Here is a 17159-nt window from a genome sequence, read left to right as displayed (position 1 = left end):
GATGCTATATTTGGCCCCCAGGAATAAAGGAAACGTGGCACTTTTTAAGGAAACTAACATTTTGCCTAAGATAACAAAAGGTTTTTAAAAAAACTTTACCCTTTAAGAAGCACAGGATGTCTTAATTACCACTACCACATCTTACTTTTTTTTCTGTCAAGAATCCAGAGGTCTAGTCTACCACTGAAAAGGGGCTGGAACCATTTTTGGACCTACTTGGGGCCAGCAGCCAATAAGTCAATCCCACTGGCAGCTCTAGAGCCACCCTGCACCCTTAAGTGGCATTTTCCTGGTCCTTAATTGCCCTGACACCATTATTGGAGGTGGCCGAGGTACCCTGACAGTAAGGAAATGGGAGGCTTGGCTCAGGGTTCCCACAGGGCAGCCAAGGGAAAGTGTTTTACAAGTGAGAGTGGAGCCCTTGGGCCTTTACATTTTTCAATGCCATTAGTTTCTATGGGAGACTTGGCTTCAAACTGGGAAGGTCAGGTTTACCCCCACCAAAAATAATGCCCATTTAAAGGCCCAAGACCCAACTCTTAATTCCCATTAGTCATCCCCTCCCAGTTCTAATTCCACATGGAAGACGACAAGCATGCCTTTCTATTAATTGTTGAGAGGTATTCTGATATTTCCTAAGTGAGTTTCTAATATAGCAATACTCCCAATATGTAATGGTAAGCAAGTCCTTCTCTGTATGGGATTAAAGTAATTTTTTTTTTACCTGCAAGCCCCTAATTAGAAGTGTTTTGAAAACTTAGAGCTGCATCAATGCTAAAGGATACTTGCTGGGACCAATCAGGGTTTGTAAAGCATTGTGAAAACTTACATAAAACTCCCCCTCTTGCTGGAATTTACAAAAAAAACAAAAGGAGAGAGAGCAAAGAAGAAAATATTTTTATGTGAGGATGCAATGCAAAACCTTTTGTTTTACAGTCCTAACTCTGAAATGACAAAAGAAGCCTTGGCCAGCTTAGACTACAATTGTGTATGGGCATCCTTGAAAATTAAATCCCATTGAATTACGCCTCTGTTAAACTCTAGAGTTCTATTTTGTGTAGCAAAATAGGGCACCAGCCAGTATTTGAGTGGAGGTGTAATATTTTGAGGGTTTTTTCCCAAAAGACAAGACTGTCCTTTCTCCATCTCTAGCCTTTAAAGTCCAACTTCCATTTTTCCTATATTTGTGCTCCTTTCTGCTGCCTATGCACTGGTTTGGAGTAGATGAATGACAGATGGCTTCCCTTCCTTAATGAGTCTGAACTTGCACTAGCCCTGGAGGGTTTTTCTCAGAGAGTTTCTGCAACACCTGCCTCTGTTGCCAGACCCTTTGGCCAAACCCTGACATTTCGTCCAGAATTGCTAAATCAAGGAAGGGATTTTGGAGATCTGCAGCAACAATTTGAAGAGGGGTTTATCAGTCAGCAAGACACGGGATCCTGCAAAATAAGTAGCCATGGATTCTTAAAAACAGGAGATATTATAATCAGGATACACTGAAACTGGGTGGTGCTTCAGAAAATCTCGAAAAGGTAGCTTTGATCTAGCCTTAAGTAGAGGCAGTGTGGTGTAGTGGTTAAGAGGGCTGGACTAGAAACTGGGAAGCCCATGTTTGAATCCCCACTTGTGCTATGGAATTTCGCTGGGTAAGCTTGAGCTTAACTTACTCACAAGATTGTTGTGAGCATAAAATGGAGGAGAGAATGGCATAAGCCACGTTGAGTCCCCTTTGGGAAGAAAGGCAACGTACAAACGAGTTAAAATAAACACAGTTCCTTTTGGCTAGCTTTTTCATATCACCCCCCTTCAAGGAGCTTAGGTTCTGCATGGTCCTCCTTCCCTTCCTCCATTTTATTCCTGTAAGGATAACACTGTACATGAAGTAAATTATGCTGAAATATCTGCTTTGAAAATGGGCAGAAAAGTAGATCTCATATCTTTACACTACTTGTGTTTTAGTCCTTAGCCTGAAAGGAAAGGGCGGTATAAACTCATCAATACATGGTGGGCATCTGACCCATGATTATTCGCTAAAGGAACTGGCGTGCCTTCCAATGGGAAGAATTTGCCAGACCATAATCCTTAAGCATGTGGGAGAAGAGAAAAATTATCAAGAAGAAAGGTGGTACAGATTGGAATATAAAGTTCAAAAGGTCCATGTTTATTAGTAAGCTTGGTGGTCCATCAACCATCTTTGGTCTGCAGCACTCCATGGTTACACTGTCAAGCTCTAGGATGCAGTAGGGTTGGGTTTATCTTTCTGAGGTCATCATCTTTATGACCCAAAGCATGTTTGCAGATCAGCTGGTCCTGAGAATGGCCAGGTGAGTACCCAAAAATACAGCCATGAGTTCCATCAATGAATGTTTCTTGTGATTGTGAATCCAGGTGAATTTGGTTCTTTAGAAAAAGCCTGTGCCATTCCATGAGGTTATCCAGCTATCCCATTTGCATCAAAGGCTGCTACTGAAGGAAGGTTGTGTATGTCTGTATGGGAGGAAGTCAACAACATCTAGGTACTACTACCAACACGTATCCAAACAGCCAGGCCAAGTTGCAGAGAGCAGGGATTTGAGCTACTGTCTTTTCCCCAGAATCTTTATCTTATCATCTTAAGTCTACCATCACTATGCAAGTTCACATGCACAAGATCAAACAAGAGCAGTTGCTAAAAATACTGTTGATAACACAGGTTTTTTTGGGGGGTGGGTGGGTTAAAGGTTAGGAAATGCTACAGATTGTTTTCACAGACACAGAAAATCGTTCACACACATATTTAGTCAAATATTTGAGAGGAGGGAATATAATTGTACAGATGTTCAAATTGCAGAGCTTCCAGCTTTATAAATTAAGCAAAGTGACCACTGAAGTGATGCTTAGCAGCAATATATGTGAAATTTGCACAGTGCTTGAATTCTGTGAGGCGCAGAGGTCAAATAAGCTGCTTTGGAATTGGATTTTCTTAGATTCCTTTTTCAGCCTCTCCCAGACAGCTGCAGCCTCTCGCTGGCACTCCCATAGAGCTGTCAAAGCACAGGCGTGAAACTCATCCCAATATCTGCAGCAAAGGAATAAAGAGGAGACTGTTAGTTCCTGTGAAATGAAGCAGGGAAGCCACTACGTATTTTTGAAACCAGAGTATGCAGAGTATGTACCCTGATGGTCGAACTGTTTGTATAATTATTACACATTAAAGTTAGGGCCTGCTCCTTCCTTTTTTGGAGTGCCATTGCTCACCCCAAAAAAGATGATCTATTGAAGTCTACAAGTACTCTACTATATAAATAATCTGGTGTGACTTGAAATGAGCATAAACCTTGTGCAGAATCTGTCTCTATGCAAGAGAAATGTGTGAACGTGGCAGGACCTGAGTAACCCCTTGCAGCAGAATTTCATTTGCCATCGTCGCTGTCAGCATCTTAACATATATGAAGTACCTTGCATACTGAAAGTGCTATGCAAATGGGGTCCCAGCAATAATTGAACCACCCTTGTAAGGTGGGCCAGTATTTTAAGCAGCCTTGAAAGATAGGCCTGAGAGAGTGGTTTCCCTAATGCCACTAGCGAGGTCATGGCAAGATGACATTTGAATCAGGACTTTCTTTTAATCATATCAACACAGCTTAAGAAAGCTGTTAAGATGGGTGTTCAAAGGAGCTTAACTCTAAGAACACATGAGTCAATAGTTTGTGTAGAAGGTGGGAAATCCCAGGACAGCTATCATGATAGGTATGGGTTGCTTTCTGAAATCCTCGGTGCACATCTTCATAGCCCAGCACTGCAGCATGGTCTTAACAACCCCCAGTTCATGCAGGAATTTCAAGGTTAATTTATATGTTAATGTACTGTTGAAGGCTTTCACAGCCAGCATCAACTAGCTGTTGTGGGTTATCTTTTCCAGGCTGTGTGGCTGTGGGCTGGTAGTTTTTGCTCCTAGCACTCTGCCCCCATCTATGGCTGGCATCTACAGAGGCATGTCACAGTCGGATGTGTTTCTCTCCAAGGCACAGTGCTGACATCTGAATGAGAGGGCTTGATTTTTTTTCCGAAGAGGCATCGTAGAATTCCCTTAATAAATATTACTAAACCCTGAACATTCTGTTACTTTTCTCCTCAATTGCCCCGTGCTAAGGACAAGATGAGCACCATTAGGCAAAATAATGGACTCCTTGATAACTGATTTGCGGCAGCCATTTCATACCATTGAGATCTCCTGTGATCGTTATGGTTGCATGAATTTGCTCCTTAGTTGTACTTGTGGTATCTTGGGTCCAGAGGCATATCTAGGCAAACTGGGCCCTGGGGACAAAACCTGAGTTTGGCGCACCCCCACCCCCCCACCCCATGGGCCAAACACACAAACCCTTCCCCACCACGACCAAACAATGTTTTTTTTTTTGCACCAGCTCACAAAACACCTCCTACCCCAGCAAAACATATATGGCTCTCCCCACCTCTTTCCTAATTTTGTCCTCACACCAACCCTAACAGGCATGTTGTTAGCCTGAGAAACAGCTCCAAGCCAGTGCAAGTGGGTATTAAGCATGTAAATCTTTCACAAATCACCCCCAGCAAAACATTCACCAAACAAATGTCAGCATCATCTCTCATAAAACACCTCCAGTGGAATCCACCCCCAAACAGCGTCACTTTCAATGGTGTTTAAACTAGGGAGTCCAGATTCTTCTTTTAAATTCACTTTAAAGGGAGAATCTGGAGTCCCCAGTTAAAACAACATTGAAAATTTTGGGGTGGATTCTCCCCCACCCTGAAACAGCATCACTTTCAATGTTTAAACTGGGGACCTTACATTCTCCCTTTAAATCCATGTTGAAGGGGGTGGATTTAAAAGGAGAATCTGGAAAAATTTGGAGGTTGCCTGCTGTCAGGGATGCAATTGTCAAGCTAGCAGCACCAAAATTTCAGAGTGTCTTTAGGAGACTCTCCTTATGATGCCACCCAGGTTTGGTGAAGTTTGGTTCACGGGGTCCAAAGTTATGGACCCTCAAAGGTGTAGCCCCATCTCCTATTAGCTCCCATTGGAAACAGTGGGGGAGGGGCACCCCTTTTGGGAGTCCATAGCTTTGGACCCCCTTCACCAAACCTAGGAGGTATCACCAGGAGGGTCTCCTGAAAGATCCCTGAAATTGTGGTGCAGTGGCGTACCTTGGCAGACTGGAGCCCTGGGCAAAACATGAGTTTCATGCCCCCCATGGGCAGCTACCCTCCCCCACTGTGACCAAACAATGATTTTTTCCACTAGGTCATTTCAAAGTCACCATCACATTATAGAAAATGCCCCAACTCACAAATCTGAACGCAGCAATGGGCCATGCCACACAGCAGAAATAATTTTTTAAAACATTTTCAAAATGCTTTCAAAATGTTTTATTACTGCTATGAAAACATTTTATGGTGTTGTATCCAGTCCCCCCAATTGGGGAAAATAGCATCACTTTCAATGTTATTTAAACTGGGGACCCCAGATTCTCCCTTTAAGGTGGATTTAAAAGGAGAATCTGGGCTCCCTAGTTTAAACAATTGATGCTGGAGTCCACCCCCAAACAGCATCATTTTCAATGGTGTTTAAACTGGGGAGCCCAGATTCTCCTTTTAAATCCACCTTAAAAGGAGGATCTGGGGTCCCCAGTTTAAACAACATTGAAAGTGATGCTATTTTGGGGTGGATTCTCCCCCACCCTGAAACAGCATCACTTTCAATGTTTAAACTGGGGACCTCAGATTCTCCCTTTAAATCCATGCCGAAGGAGATGGATTTAATAATAATAATAATAACCTTTATTAGGCATTGAGAGAATAAAAGAAAGAAAACAAGGATCAGTAGGACGGGAGTGGATTGAAAGGGAGAATCAGGGGAAATTTAGGGGGTTCCTGCTGTCAGGGGTGCAATTATTAAGATAGCAGCACCACAATTTCAGAGTATCTTCGTGAGACCCTACTGATGATACTACCCAGGTTTGGTGAAGGTTGGTTCAGGGGGTCCAAAGTTATGGACCCTCAAAGGTGTAGCCCCATCTCCTATTAGCTCCCATTGGAAACAATGGAGGTGGGGGCACTCCCTTTAGAAGTCTATAACTTAGGACTCCCTAAACCAGGGGTAGGGAACCTGCAGCTCTCCAGATGTTCAGGAACTACAATTCCCATCAGCCCCTACCAGCATGGCCAATTGGCCATGCTGGTAGGGGCTGATGGGAATTGTAGTTCCTGAACATCTGGAGAGCCGCAGGTTCCCTACCCCTGCCCTAAACCAAACCTCACCAAACCTGGGTGATATCATCAGGAGAGTCTCCCAAAAAATCCCTGAAATTTTGGTGCTGCTAGCCTAAAATCTGCACCCTCTGTAGGCCAAAAACGGAAAAAACACTGAAAATACAAAATCCCCCAAACGAACCTGCATTTTTGGCGCCCACCACAAGGGGGCACCCTGGGCAACTGCCCACTTTGCCCAATGGGAGGAACACCTCTGTTGTGGTGCTGCTAGCTTAAAAACCGCGCCCCCTGCTGGCCGAAAACTGAAAAAACACTAAAAATACAAAGCAAGTAGAACATAGATCACTGAGGAAGGAGTTGTATGTAACTAACAAAGACAATTTTATTCATTTACAAGTTGGCTTTAAAGAACAGATCAGCTGCACAGGTTTCCAGATTGTCAAAAGAGAAACCTGGAAGAGGCTTGCTGTGGCTTCAGAGTGTGGTCTGAATTCTCTCGGACATTTACAGAACAAAAAAGCTTTCACTGTGGGATCCTTTTACCCACACAGGATTCCACTCATACCTGCCTGCCCGTTTCCAAGAGTCAGACAGATACAGTTACCTAAAAGATGTCTGCTTTTTAATTCTTGCCCCAGGTGCCATTTTCTGTAGATATACCCATTCTAATAGTATGAGGTCTGCTCATTTCCAGAGATAGGCCTCATTCTCTCGCAGAGGTAGTTATACCACTCTGCCATGCTACCAGGCAGAGCTGCCATTCAAGCAGTCTACTCTTTTGCTGAGGCAGGCTGAGGCAGACTGAGGCAGACTGAAAATGATTTCTGTACTCTCCCTGAGGCAGATCTATACTAATCTTTTGTTGTGCTTCCCTCCAGCGTTCCCTCCACCACATTTGGCTGCAGGGTTTTCGGAGCTTTTTGGTAAATTTCCCTCTAGCAGCTTTTCCCACACCTGCCTAGGAAACACGCACACATCCTGTACTGACTTTCTAACTGCTAAAGAATGCATTGGCTTTCCCAAATGGTATAGGAATAGGGCAGGACACAACTGTATTCCCTGGTACGCTGCTTTGTATGTTCAGTTTCCTTGTGTCGACTTGCCCGAAACTTCTTCACTTGTGAAATTGTCTGATGATACCCCTCAATATCACTCACAAGCAGAGCTTTCAGCCAACAGCAGACCTTGGTTGCAGGGAAGTCCTCCTTTCCCCCTCCAATGCCAGCACCAAAATAGCAATCATTTTGATCTCAGGACGATTATCCAAATGCCAGCTGTAAAGAGCTCATTAAATAGAACTACTGTGGCAGAATAAACATTGAGAGAAAATAATGAGCAGGACCCGTGCAAAACAATGTGAACTCGTTGGGGGCTGTTAAGAGGCTTGGAGCGGCTTAATTGAGGAAGGGGAAGCAAATTGGAGGGCAAGCAAATTAATCAGGGAACAGTTAAAAATTCACACTTCCGAGCAAGACAAGAGGAGAGTCAATTGCCAGCAGCATCCTCCCCACTGCCCTTTTCAACTAATCACGATTCCCAGTATGTTTCATTTTCTACATGCAAGAAATACCATAGTCATGTTGTCTTGTTGGTATTGAACTTCAGGGGGATGTTGCACCTGTAAATTGGACTCCCCTGCCCGCTCTTTTGCCAATTTGCTTTCTGAGGACTCAATTATTCTGTCACTGCCTTTCTTACTAGAAAGATAGAACAGGACAGCCCAACCAAAAAAAAATCTAGTTTCACAAACTGAGAAATTCCTGGAAATCTGGGGGCAATGCCTGGAGAGGACAGAGTTTGGGGGAGAAATAAACCAGTCTGTGTGGCTGTGAAGCCATAGAGTCAGCACCCTGAAGCTGCCATTTCCTTCAGGGGACCTGACCTCTAGTCTTGAGTCAGTTGTAATCCTGGGAGAATTTCAGGCCTCACTCAACATGCAGGTGTCTGTATTAGTCAATAAGGGGGAAATATGCAAATGCAACATTAGTCAAAGCCTCATGAGGTAGTGTGCAAGATTTAGAGTTCCCAAGAACTCTTAATTGGGCTGGATGTTCAACCAAACAAGAAGGAGGGGATGAAAAGGCAGAAACCATCTCTCCTGGTGTGCCATATTCAGGACTTCACATGTCTAGGAGCTGAATTCACAGCATGCATGAGGAAGGGGAAGAAGAAGAAGATTTATATCCCCCCTTTCTCTCCTGTAAGGAGACTCAAAGGGGCTTACAAACTCCTTTCCCTTCCCCCACCCTCACAACAAACACCCTGTGAGGTAGATGGGGCAAAGAGAGCTCCAAAGAACTATGCCTAGCCCAAGGTCACCCAGCTGGCATGTGTTGGAGTGCACAAGCTAATTTAGTTCCCCAGATAAGCCTCCATAGCTCAAGTGGCAGAGTGGGGAATCAAACCCGATTCTCCAGATTAGAGTGCACCTGCTCTTAACTGCTACACCATGCTGTCTCTCCACGCTGGCTCTCATTTAGAAGGCATTTCTGATTGAAAGTACTCACGGTGGGCCTAGGGAGGAACCAAGGATAACATAATGCTAGGTGGGCAACCTTTTTGGCCCGGGAGCTATAGAGATGTTAGAATGACAGCAAACAAAATGAGAGAGATGAGATGTACTTGAAGACACGCTTGGAATAAGCCAAGCCCATATGGTGCTGCCAGCATCGCAGAGATTCTCCCGGGACTTGACTGGTGGTTGTGCAGGTGTGGGAAGCAATGATGGGCATAAACCATACCTACTGCCTTCTCCCACCTTGCTGACCTCAGCAGTACTGACAGTGACGCAATTAATTGGCAGAGCTATGGCCAAGCAAAAGGGTCTGATGTGCCACTGGCAGGTACTTTTGCCGGGGTTGCCTACCCTAATGTGATATAGAGTTAGGAGTTTATAAGTGAGCTCATTTCCTTCAAGTGCCTCACTATGCATCATGGTTACACTGGCATAGAGGAACTGTTCCATTTTGCATAGCCTACATATGCTTTTTAAGAATGTCTAAACTGACCTCCTAATGCTTGAGTTCTGTGCCTCATAAAAAATAGCAGGGATTGTTTCGTTACTTCCCACTGACATTTTATCTCTTTGAAATATTTTGTGGCCAATGTGCAAAGGCACAGTTCAGGTGTGCAACATCCCTGTTAGGATTGGGACTATAGAGTGTGGGGAAAGGGGGACTTGTGGCTTTCACGACTCCTACTGTTTTCATAACCTGAAAATGGATCCAAGAAGATGCTACTGGCCTCCATGGGGAAATGTATTCTGATGAGGGGCATATGGGGTATAAGAGCCAGCGTGATGTAATGGTTAAGAGAAGTGCACTCTAATCTGAAGAACTGGGTTTGATTCCCCGTTCTGTCATGAGCTGTGGAGGCTTATCTGGTGAACTAGATTAGCTTGTGCACTCCAATTCATGCCAGCTGGGTGACCTTGGGCTAGTCACAGTTCTTCAGAGCTCTCTCAGCCTCACCCACCTCACAGGGTGTTTGTTGTAAGGGGGGGATGGGAAAGGAGTTTGTAAGCCCCTTTGAGTCTCCTTACTGGAAAGAAAGGGGGGGATCGAAATCCAACTCATTTTCTTCTCCTCTGTAACATGTGATTAGGTTCAGTTAAACAATATATCTCAGTCCAGCAAGATTTTTTGGGCATACAGATATCTGACAAAGGAAACTTTCTCAAAAGCTTATATATAAAAAACATTCTTGTTGATCTCTAAGGTTCTTGTGGACTCAAATCTAGATGTTCTGCTGCAGAACAATAGGGCTACCCTCTAAACTATATCTGATCAGTTTCTCTTCCCACTTCAGGTCAACTTCCCTCTACCATTCATCCTCCCAGATCTTTCCTCCTTGTCTCCTTCATTAACCCCTTAACCCTGAGCGAACAAAATTGCTTTTGCCACCTTCACCTGGCTTGTCATTTTGTCGGTTCCTGTTCTTTATTAGCAGAGTCATTCCTGCTTTTCTAATCTTCTCCATTCTTCTCTCGGGACCATTCCTGGCCTATGCCTCCCCCAAGCGCTAGCTTTTCCCTTGATTGCTTTCTGCCTTTCCGAATTTCTTTCTTGCCCTTCTTACTCCCACATATTCATTCTTCAAACTTTGAATGACAGCCCTTTCCTCTTAGCAAATCCTTCTTTTCTTTCTCCCCTTTCCCTCGTTCACTTTTAATCAGATCCCCTCTACCCAGACACATGCCAGGCTGGACTTCAAGTGCCTTGGACGCTTGACTCCTTTATCAGTTCTGATTAGATGACTAATAGACAAATGGCTGCATGCACCTGAACCCCACATCCTTCAGAAGAATAAATCCTTCCCAGAGTTGAAGTGTCTACACTTGTGTCAAACCGGATTGCTTTAAGCTACTAGCTGTATGATCAATTAATCTTGTCAACTAATAGTGCGATTAATTAATCTATGTTATACACTTTATATATTGTCAATCTTGTAGTAGTCCTCCCAGCAATGCTTAGGTTGGCAGCATGAGTTCCTATTTTAAAAGTAAAGGTCTGAGAGAGACTCAAACCCATCCAGAGAATCCAGGAGAGAGATGAAGAAGCCAGATCTCCCAGCTCCAAGGCTGCATTCCCATAAACAAAGCCATAGTGCAAGGGTTTTTAGAAAGTGGGTGGGGCCAGATGTTGCCCAGAAAAACTGCCGATTGGTCATTGGAGATTTGACTGACTGTGAAGATGAATATTGCTTTGGCAGCATAGCACAAGGATCTTAGCTGTGTTACTCAAGCTAAGCTGTAACAGCAGTGGCGTAGCACCAAGGGGCGGGGGTACACGATGCACCGGGCGCGCACTGGTGTGGGGGTGTGGCGCGGGGGTTCTGGGGCATGGCAGAAACGTGGCAGGGGCGCAGGCGCACGCATGCCCCAGGCATAGTTTCCCCTCGCTCCGGCCCTGTGTAACAGCCATTTCATGGCTGTGCCCTCCATGCTGTGTCATAATTCCAAAGGTGCCTGTGGGTTCAAAAAGCTTGGGGACCTCGGCCTTAGTGGTCATGGTATAATGATTGGTGTGCTGGACTTGGTCCAGGGAAATATGGCTTTCAATCCTTATTCATCACAATAATTGGGAGGAATTTTAGCCAGCCATTTTCTGACAGTTTAACCTACCTCACAAAGTTGTTATGAAAGCGAATTGAGATGATTTTCTATGCAGGGGCGGGGGGCGCTCTCACAATACACTACATATCAGTACTCAAGGAAGATCTCTGTTTCAAAGCTGAAAATTTACCTCAAAATTCAGAGACTGAGTTCTGTAAATTTGTTGGTATCTCTGGATGTTTTGGAAGTAATTGAATATGAAAACACATAAATTGTCAAATACTATCAAATAAAAAAAACACCGTTGTGCGCCATGGTTCAAATACTATCAGCTATTAAGCATTATTGAAAGCAGGGTCAGGCTGAGGGGAAGATGATCAAGGCACTGGGGCACCGGGCCTGGGGCACTGGGCCTGTCATGGGCTCTCCTTTCAACAAGTCAACTGATGAAACCATTGTTATAACCTGAGCGAATGGATCTTCTCTTGTAAAGCAGGCAGTACAGTTTAAAACTGGTGCATCCAGAACTAGTGCCCAGTTCAGTTTCTTGATGTTAGTACTGTTTATTCTTAAAGGTAAAATGTTTTCACAGGATTGGACAAAAAACACGTTTTCTTGTTCACATGTGGCAAGAATAAATACAGATCTGAAAACATGAAAATGCAGTCTTCTGAGTCATGCCATTAGTCTATCAAACTTAGCATTGTCTACTCTACTCAGATAGGCAACAGCTCTCCAGGGTCTCAGAAAGAGCTCTTTTCACATCACCTGCTACCTGACCTTTCAATGGAGATGCCAGAGATTGAACCTGGAATCTATGGCACCAGATGCTCTGCCACAGTCCCCCCGCCCCCAATTTACAGACTCTAGTGCAGAAAAATGTTTGCCTTTCTAGACAGTGATAAATCATGCACTGAGGTCATTTAACACACTGCAAAGATGCTACATTTTTACTCTGTGTACTGCAAGTTGCGCAATAATGATCTTATTGTATTTGGAATTTTTGACACACACCGGTTTTATGCCTAATAAAGGTTTTGGATTTGGATTTGGACACTGCAAAGAAGATTTTTTTAAAATCAGGTGAGCAAGTGGAGGGTGGTAGGTAGGGCTGCCAGCTCTGGGATGGGAAATACCTGGAGATCTTGGAGGTGCAGCATGGGGAAGGTATGGTTTGAGGAGGAGAAGGACCAGCTGGGGCGTACCACCCAGGGGGACATATGGGGTCAAATGTTCCCGGGCTACGGCTATTTAGTCACGTGGAAGGCGGAAAATCACCCCCACACCCCTCCTCTTCCCTCCCGGGTCCATACACTGACCTAGTGCAAAAACAGTTGTTTGGTCATGGTGGGGGAGGGCGGCCACCCATACGGGGGAGTGGAGGGCTCAGATTTTGAACCGGGCTACATTTTTCCTAGATGCACCGCTGGACCTCACCAGGCTATAATGACATTGAGTCCACTCTCCAAAGCAGCCGTTTTCTCCAGGGGAACTGATCTTGATCATTTGGAGATCAAGTGAAAAAGCAGGCGTCCTCAAGGTTGGCACCCCTCATGGGATGGCTGCGGCTGGCCTTCCTAGTCTGGCATGTCACTTGGCTACAGTCAGCCTGGACTGCACCTCACTTGTCAAGTATAGCCAAATATTAGGGGACGCCTGTCATCAAAATGCTGTTGTATACAAAATAACCCTGGTGTGTCAGCCATCAAATACGATCCCATATCGATATCAGCCATTATGAAATATTACCTACAGATCAAACATCTAGAGACAACCAGGAAAAGTTTCCACATCAGATATTTGGGGGGGGGGGGCAAATTTGCTTCCCCTCCTGTTCTAGCAAGAACATGGCAAGTGAGCATGGAGGTAATTATGAGCATGTGCCACTCACCCACAGACAGTGCGCACTTCCTGGCTCTGGCTCTGTTCGTCTTCACTCCCTTCCTCCTCTTCAAAGCTGGCCATGTTTTCCCCTAGTTTTAAGATGCAGTTTGAGATATCTTGGTAAATGTTTTCACATTGAGTTTCTGCAGCCAGAGCCTTGAGCAGAGATGCTGCAAATGGAAATGAGATTCATGTAACGTGCTGATGCAAATCTCCTATGAGCGGCTTCGTTGCCAGATTGAGATCCCGATTCCCAAGGGGTCAAGCAAGACGAAGTTGGTTCCCAGTTCCTTATGTACAGTATTTACAAAAGAACTAGAGCTATGCAGCAAACATTACAAAACTATTCTCTGTTCTCTTCCCCCCCCCCACCCTTTGCAAATGAAGTTGATGGCAAATCAAGATTTCTGAGCCAAAGCTCAGGATTACTGTGAAGATAAAATGTGGGGAAATGTGCAGCGCCTCCAACTGCAGAGAAGAAGCGCAGGAGAAAAAACGTGGTTAGTAAATATAAATGTTGAAAGGTGAATTCGGCTCAATAATTCATTGCCCAAGTTTGCAAAGAGGCTTTCCCATTTTAGCCCCCTTCTATGAAATATTCATAGAAATATTTTCCTGGAGAGCCACTGGGAGTTACTTAAAACAAGCTCCGTTTCCTAACATTTTCCCTCCGGAAGAGATCTGACGTCTTTCACAGAGATGCGCGAGATGCAGAAATTCAGTAGGAAAAGTTTTCCCTGCTGTTTCATGTCCTTTGGGGGAGAGAGGGGAAGCCTTACTAAAGTTGAGACTGTTAGTAGCTGTTACTGACACAGGAGTAAAACTGGAGACCCAACAAACGGCAGGATTCGCTCCCTCCCCGGCTCCCCCATCAAAGCAGAAAGAAGAGAGAGGATGGCCCGTATGATAGAGGATCGCGTTGTAGGAGAGATTAAAATGTGAAAGGAGTGGCGGGGGGGGGGGGGGGGGGATAGAGGGCAGAATTAGCCATTTGGGCGCCTTAGAAACTTTCTCCCCCGCGACCACTTTCCCCTGGGACGAGAACGAGATCCCCCCCCCCCTCCCGTCCCAAGATCCGCCTGACCCCCGGGAGCATCTCCGAAGCCGCTTCCTCCCCCGGCTCGCACTCACCCAGCGCCAGGAGCAGCAGCGCCGCGGCCGGTGCCTGGCCCATCCCGGGACCTCAGCCGCGCTCCCGCCGCGCGCCCATCCCTCGCACCCGGGCAGGCGTCTCGCCGCCTCGCGCCCCTCTGCGCCGCGGGGAAGCGCAGCCGTCGGGTCCCTCGGAGGGCGAGCTCGCCTGGCGCCCCCAGCCCACCCCGGCCTTGCAGGAGCAGAGTCCCAGCCCTCCGCCTGCGTGCAGAACCCAGTGCCTTTGCTCTCCAGCTCCCTGGAGTCTGTCTTCGCCGTGGGGTGCCGTCCAGGGAGGAGTCTGCAGACCCAAGCAGAAGAGCGCTCTCTTGCCCAGGTGCTTCTGTGGCAGACGTGCGGGGGGTGGGGGGGTGGGATTTTTTGCGAGAATCAAGGAGCGTGTGAAGGGTGGGGAGGAAACTCTGGCGCAAGCCGGACTGGTGCACCAAATGTGCCCTTCTAAGCCAGAACCGTGAAGTTCTCCAGGGGTGCAGTTCTGAGTGAAAAGGAAGACAGATGATGCAGAGAAACCAAACGTCTTTATTCAACAAACCGAGGCCCCTTCCGCACACGCAAAATAATGCGTTTTCAAACCACTTTCACAACTGTTTGCAAGTGGATTTTGCTATTCCGCACAGCTTCAAAGAGCACTGAAAGCAGTTTGAAAGTGCATTATTCTGCAAGTTTCCAGATGCTTTCCCAGGACGATGTACCGTGGGCCTTTTCCGTAGTGACCCCCCAAGATGTGGAATTGCTTTCTAGGGGGACATGACTAGGCTGACCAGACATCCCGCTTTTGGCGGGACAGTCCTGCCTTTAAACAATTTGTCCCGCATCCCGTGGGTTCTTCAAATTGTCCTGATTTTTTGGAGGCTGCCGCACTGCCTTCTGGGGCGCAAGGCAGTGCGGCAGCCTCCTGCGCGCGCGGCCGCAGGAGCACAGCCTTCTGGGGCTTGCCGTTTGCCGCCCTGTGACAGGGCGGGAAACGGCAAGCCCCAGAAGGCAGTGCGCTCCTGCGGCTGCTTGCGCTTGCGCGCATGCACAAAGTCGCCTCCTCCCCTCTCGAATCACAAAAGTGACCATCTGGTCACCTTAGACATGACCCTTCCCCCTTTTTGTATGGAAAGTATACTAAAGGGAGCGTTCGTTTAACAATAAAAACAAAACAAAGTGTTTGGATTTTCTGGTGGGAACGCGTTTCTGAACCTAGCAGAGCTTATTTCTGAAGACCAGATCCGAATCTCTCCCTTTTGCCAATACTATGTAATTTTAAAGAGAGAGAGAGCGCGCGCAGTTGCACTATTTGGGGCCTATTATAAAACTGCAGTGTGAATATGTTTACCATTTCAAATTTAATTTTAACTATGAGGGAGAAAGGAAGAGGGATTGTGGCAGTGTGCTATTCTGCAGCAGTGCTATAGGTGCCCCCCCCTTTTTTTTAAAGGGGTGGAGAATGATGATGGCACATGATTGTGCTGAGGAGTGGCATCAGTCCACTTCTTGTGTCAAAGGGAAACATGGCTAATAATGGGGCAAAACCCTGCTGTGCAGAATCTCCATTGCAAGTGCAAATGGTTGTGCAATGTCAATGCATTTGAGTATTTTCTCTCACTCTTTCCATGAAGGACACTGCTTCTAACTGTCACAGAATGTGACTCTAAGCAACAAAGGTTGTGCATATTCACAAGGAAAGATGTACAGGTATGTTGTAGTGGTATGTGCTGTGTACACTACTGAGGATAGCGCACCACCTAGCTGCTCTAAAATTGTCTTTAGCAAAACTCTTGCACTGAAGCCTAGAAAGGTGGAAAGGTGGTCACATTTCTCAGACCACTTTGGCCATGGTCCAGTAAAGTTAAACAGTTTCAGGCTTATTTGTTTGTTTGTTTGTTTGTTTGTTTGTTTGTTTGTTTGTTTGTTTGTTTGTTAATTATTTGAATGAATGAATGAATGAATGAATGAATGAATGAATGAATGAATGAATGAATGAATGAATGAATGAATGAATGAATGAATGAATGAATGAATGAATGAATTTATACTGCACTGCCCCTGTGCAAAGACAGGCTCATAGTAGCTTAAAGTATAAAATGCTTAAGAAGCCACAGCAGGGAGAATTACATTTTTTCAAGTTTTTAAAACCCGAAAAATTTGGTTAAAAGCCAAATAAAGACAAAGGAAAAGCTTTATTTGGCTTTACCAAAAATTTCCATGTTTTTAAAAACTGAATCCAAAATTTATCAATAAAATGCATACAAAAACATACACCTATTCATTGAATAATAAAATCCATCAAACTAAATTACTGTCTGGTGCCATTTATAGTTATAACATTTTGATGGAAGAAAGTTATTTAAATATATGGTATGCTTAAAGTAAATGGCATTTAAAAGTGCTTACCTTTGGTTGAGTTGTGTCCTTTGACTGCTGTTTAGCCAACCCTGGGGTGGGCTAAACAGCAGTCAAAGGACACAACTCAACCAAAGGTAAGCACTTTTGAAAGTGTAACCAAGTGTGATGTTTCATGCTCAAGTACTAAAACTGATGATTTGTTGTCAAAAGTGCAGCTTCACACATCCTATCATCCATTTATGGAATTAATTAATGGGATTTCCTTCACAAAGTCTATCATTCATTTGTGAGATTAATAAGTGGGATTTCCTACTGCATGGACTTGGATCTACAGGAATATTTGTGCAGTGAGAATTTCTCCTTGTGGAGCATGACTTTTTCACTTCCCATATCACACTGCTGCCCACAATGCTCCACCCCCACCCCCCAATGTTGCTCATGATCAGAGGCGGAGCAAGGGGAAACTGCGCCTGGGGCCTGGGGCACGCACATGCCCTGCGCCCCGCCA

At 45.3% G+C, this 17159-nt stretch overlaps 1 protein-coding gene across 1 annotated transcript; it reads right to left on the bottom strand.

The window, feature by feature from the left end:
• Window positions 1–2140: 2140 nt before the first annotated feature.
• LOC125432634 (neuritin-like) lies at window positions 2141–14591 on the bottom strand. Its single transcript, XM_048496397.1, has 3 exons — window positions 14300–14591; window positions 13176–13338; window positions 2141–3058 (listed from the first exon to the last, which is right to left on the bottom strand). Exons 1-3 carry the CDS (start codon window positions 14340–14342, stop codon window positions 2842–2844), a joined length of 423 nt encoding a protein of 140 aa, XP_048352354.1. The 5' UTR covers window positions 14343–14591; the 3' UTR covers window positions 2141–2841.
• Window positions 14592–17159: the final 2568 nt, after the last annotated feature.

This window comes from Sphaerodactylus townsendi, linkage group LG05, assembly GCF_021028975.2.
Source record: "Sphaerodactylus townsendi isolate TG3544 linkage group LG05, MPM_Stown_v2.3, whole genome shotgun sequence".
Classification (NCBI taxonomy): domain Eukaryota; kingdom Metazoa; phylum Chordata; class Lepidosauria; order Squamata; family Sphaerodactylidae; genus Sphaerodactylus; species Sphaerodactylus townsendi.
The sequence above is the reverse complement of the archived record's forward strand: the minus strand, read 5'-3'. Positions and strand labels throughout refer to the sequence as shown.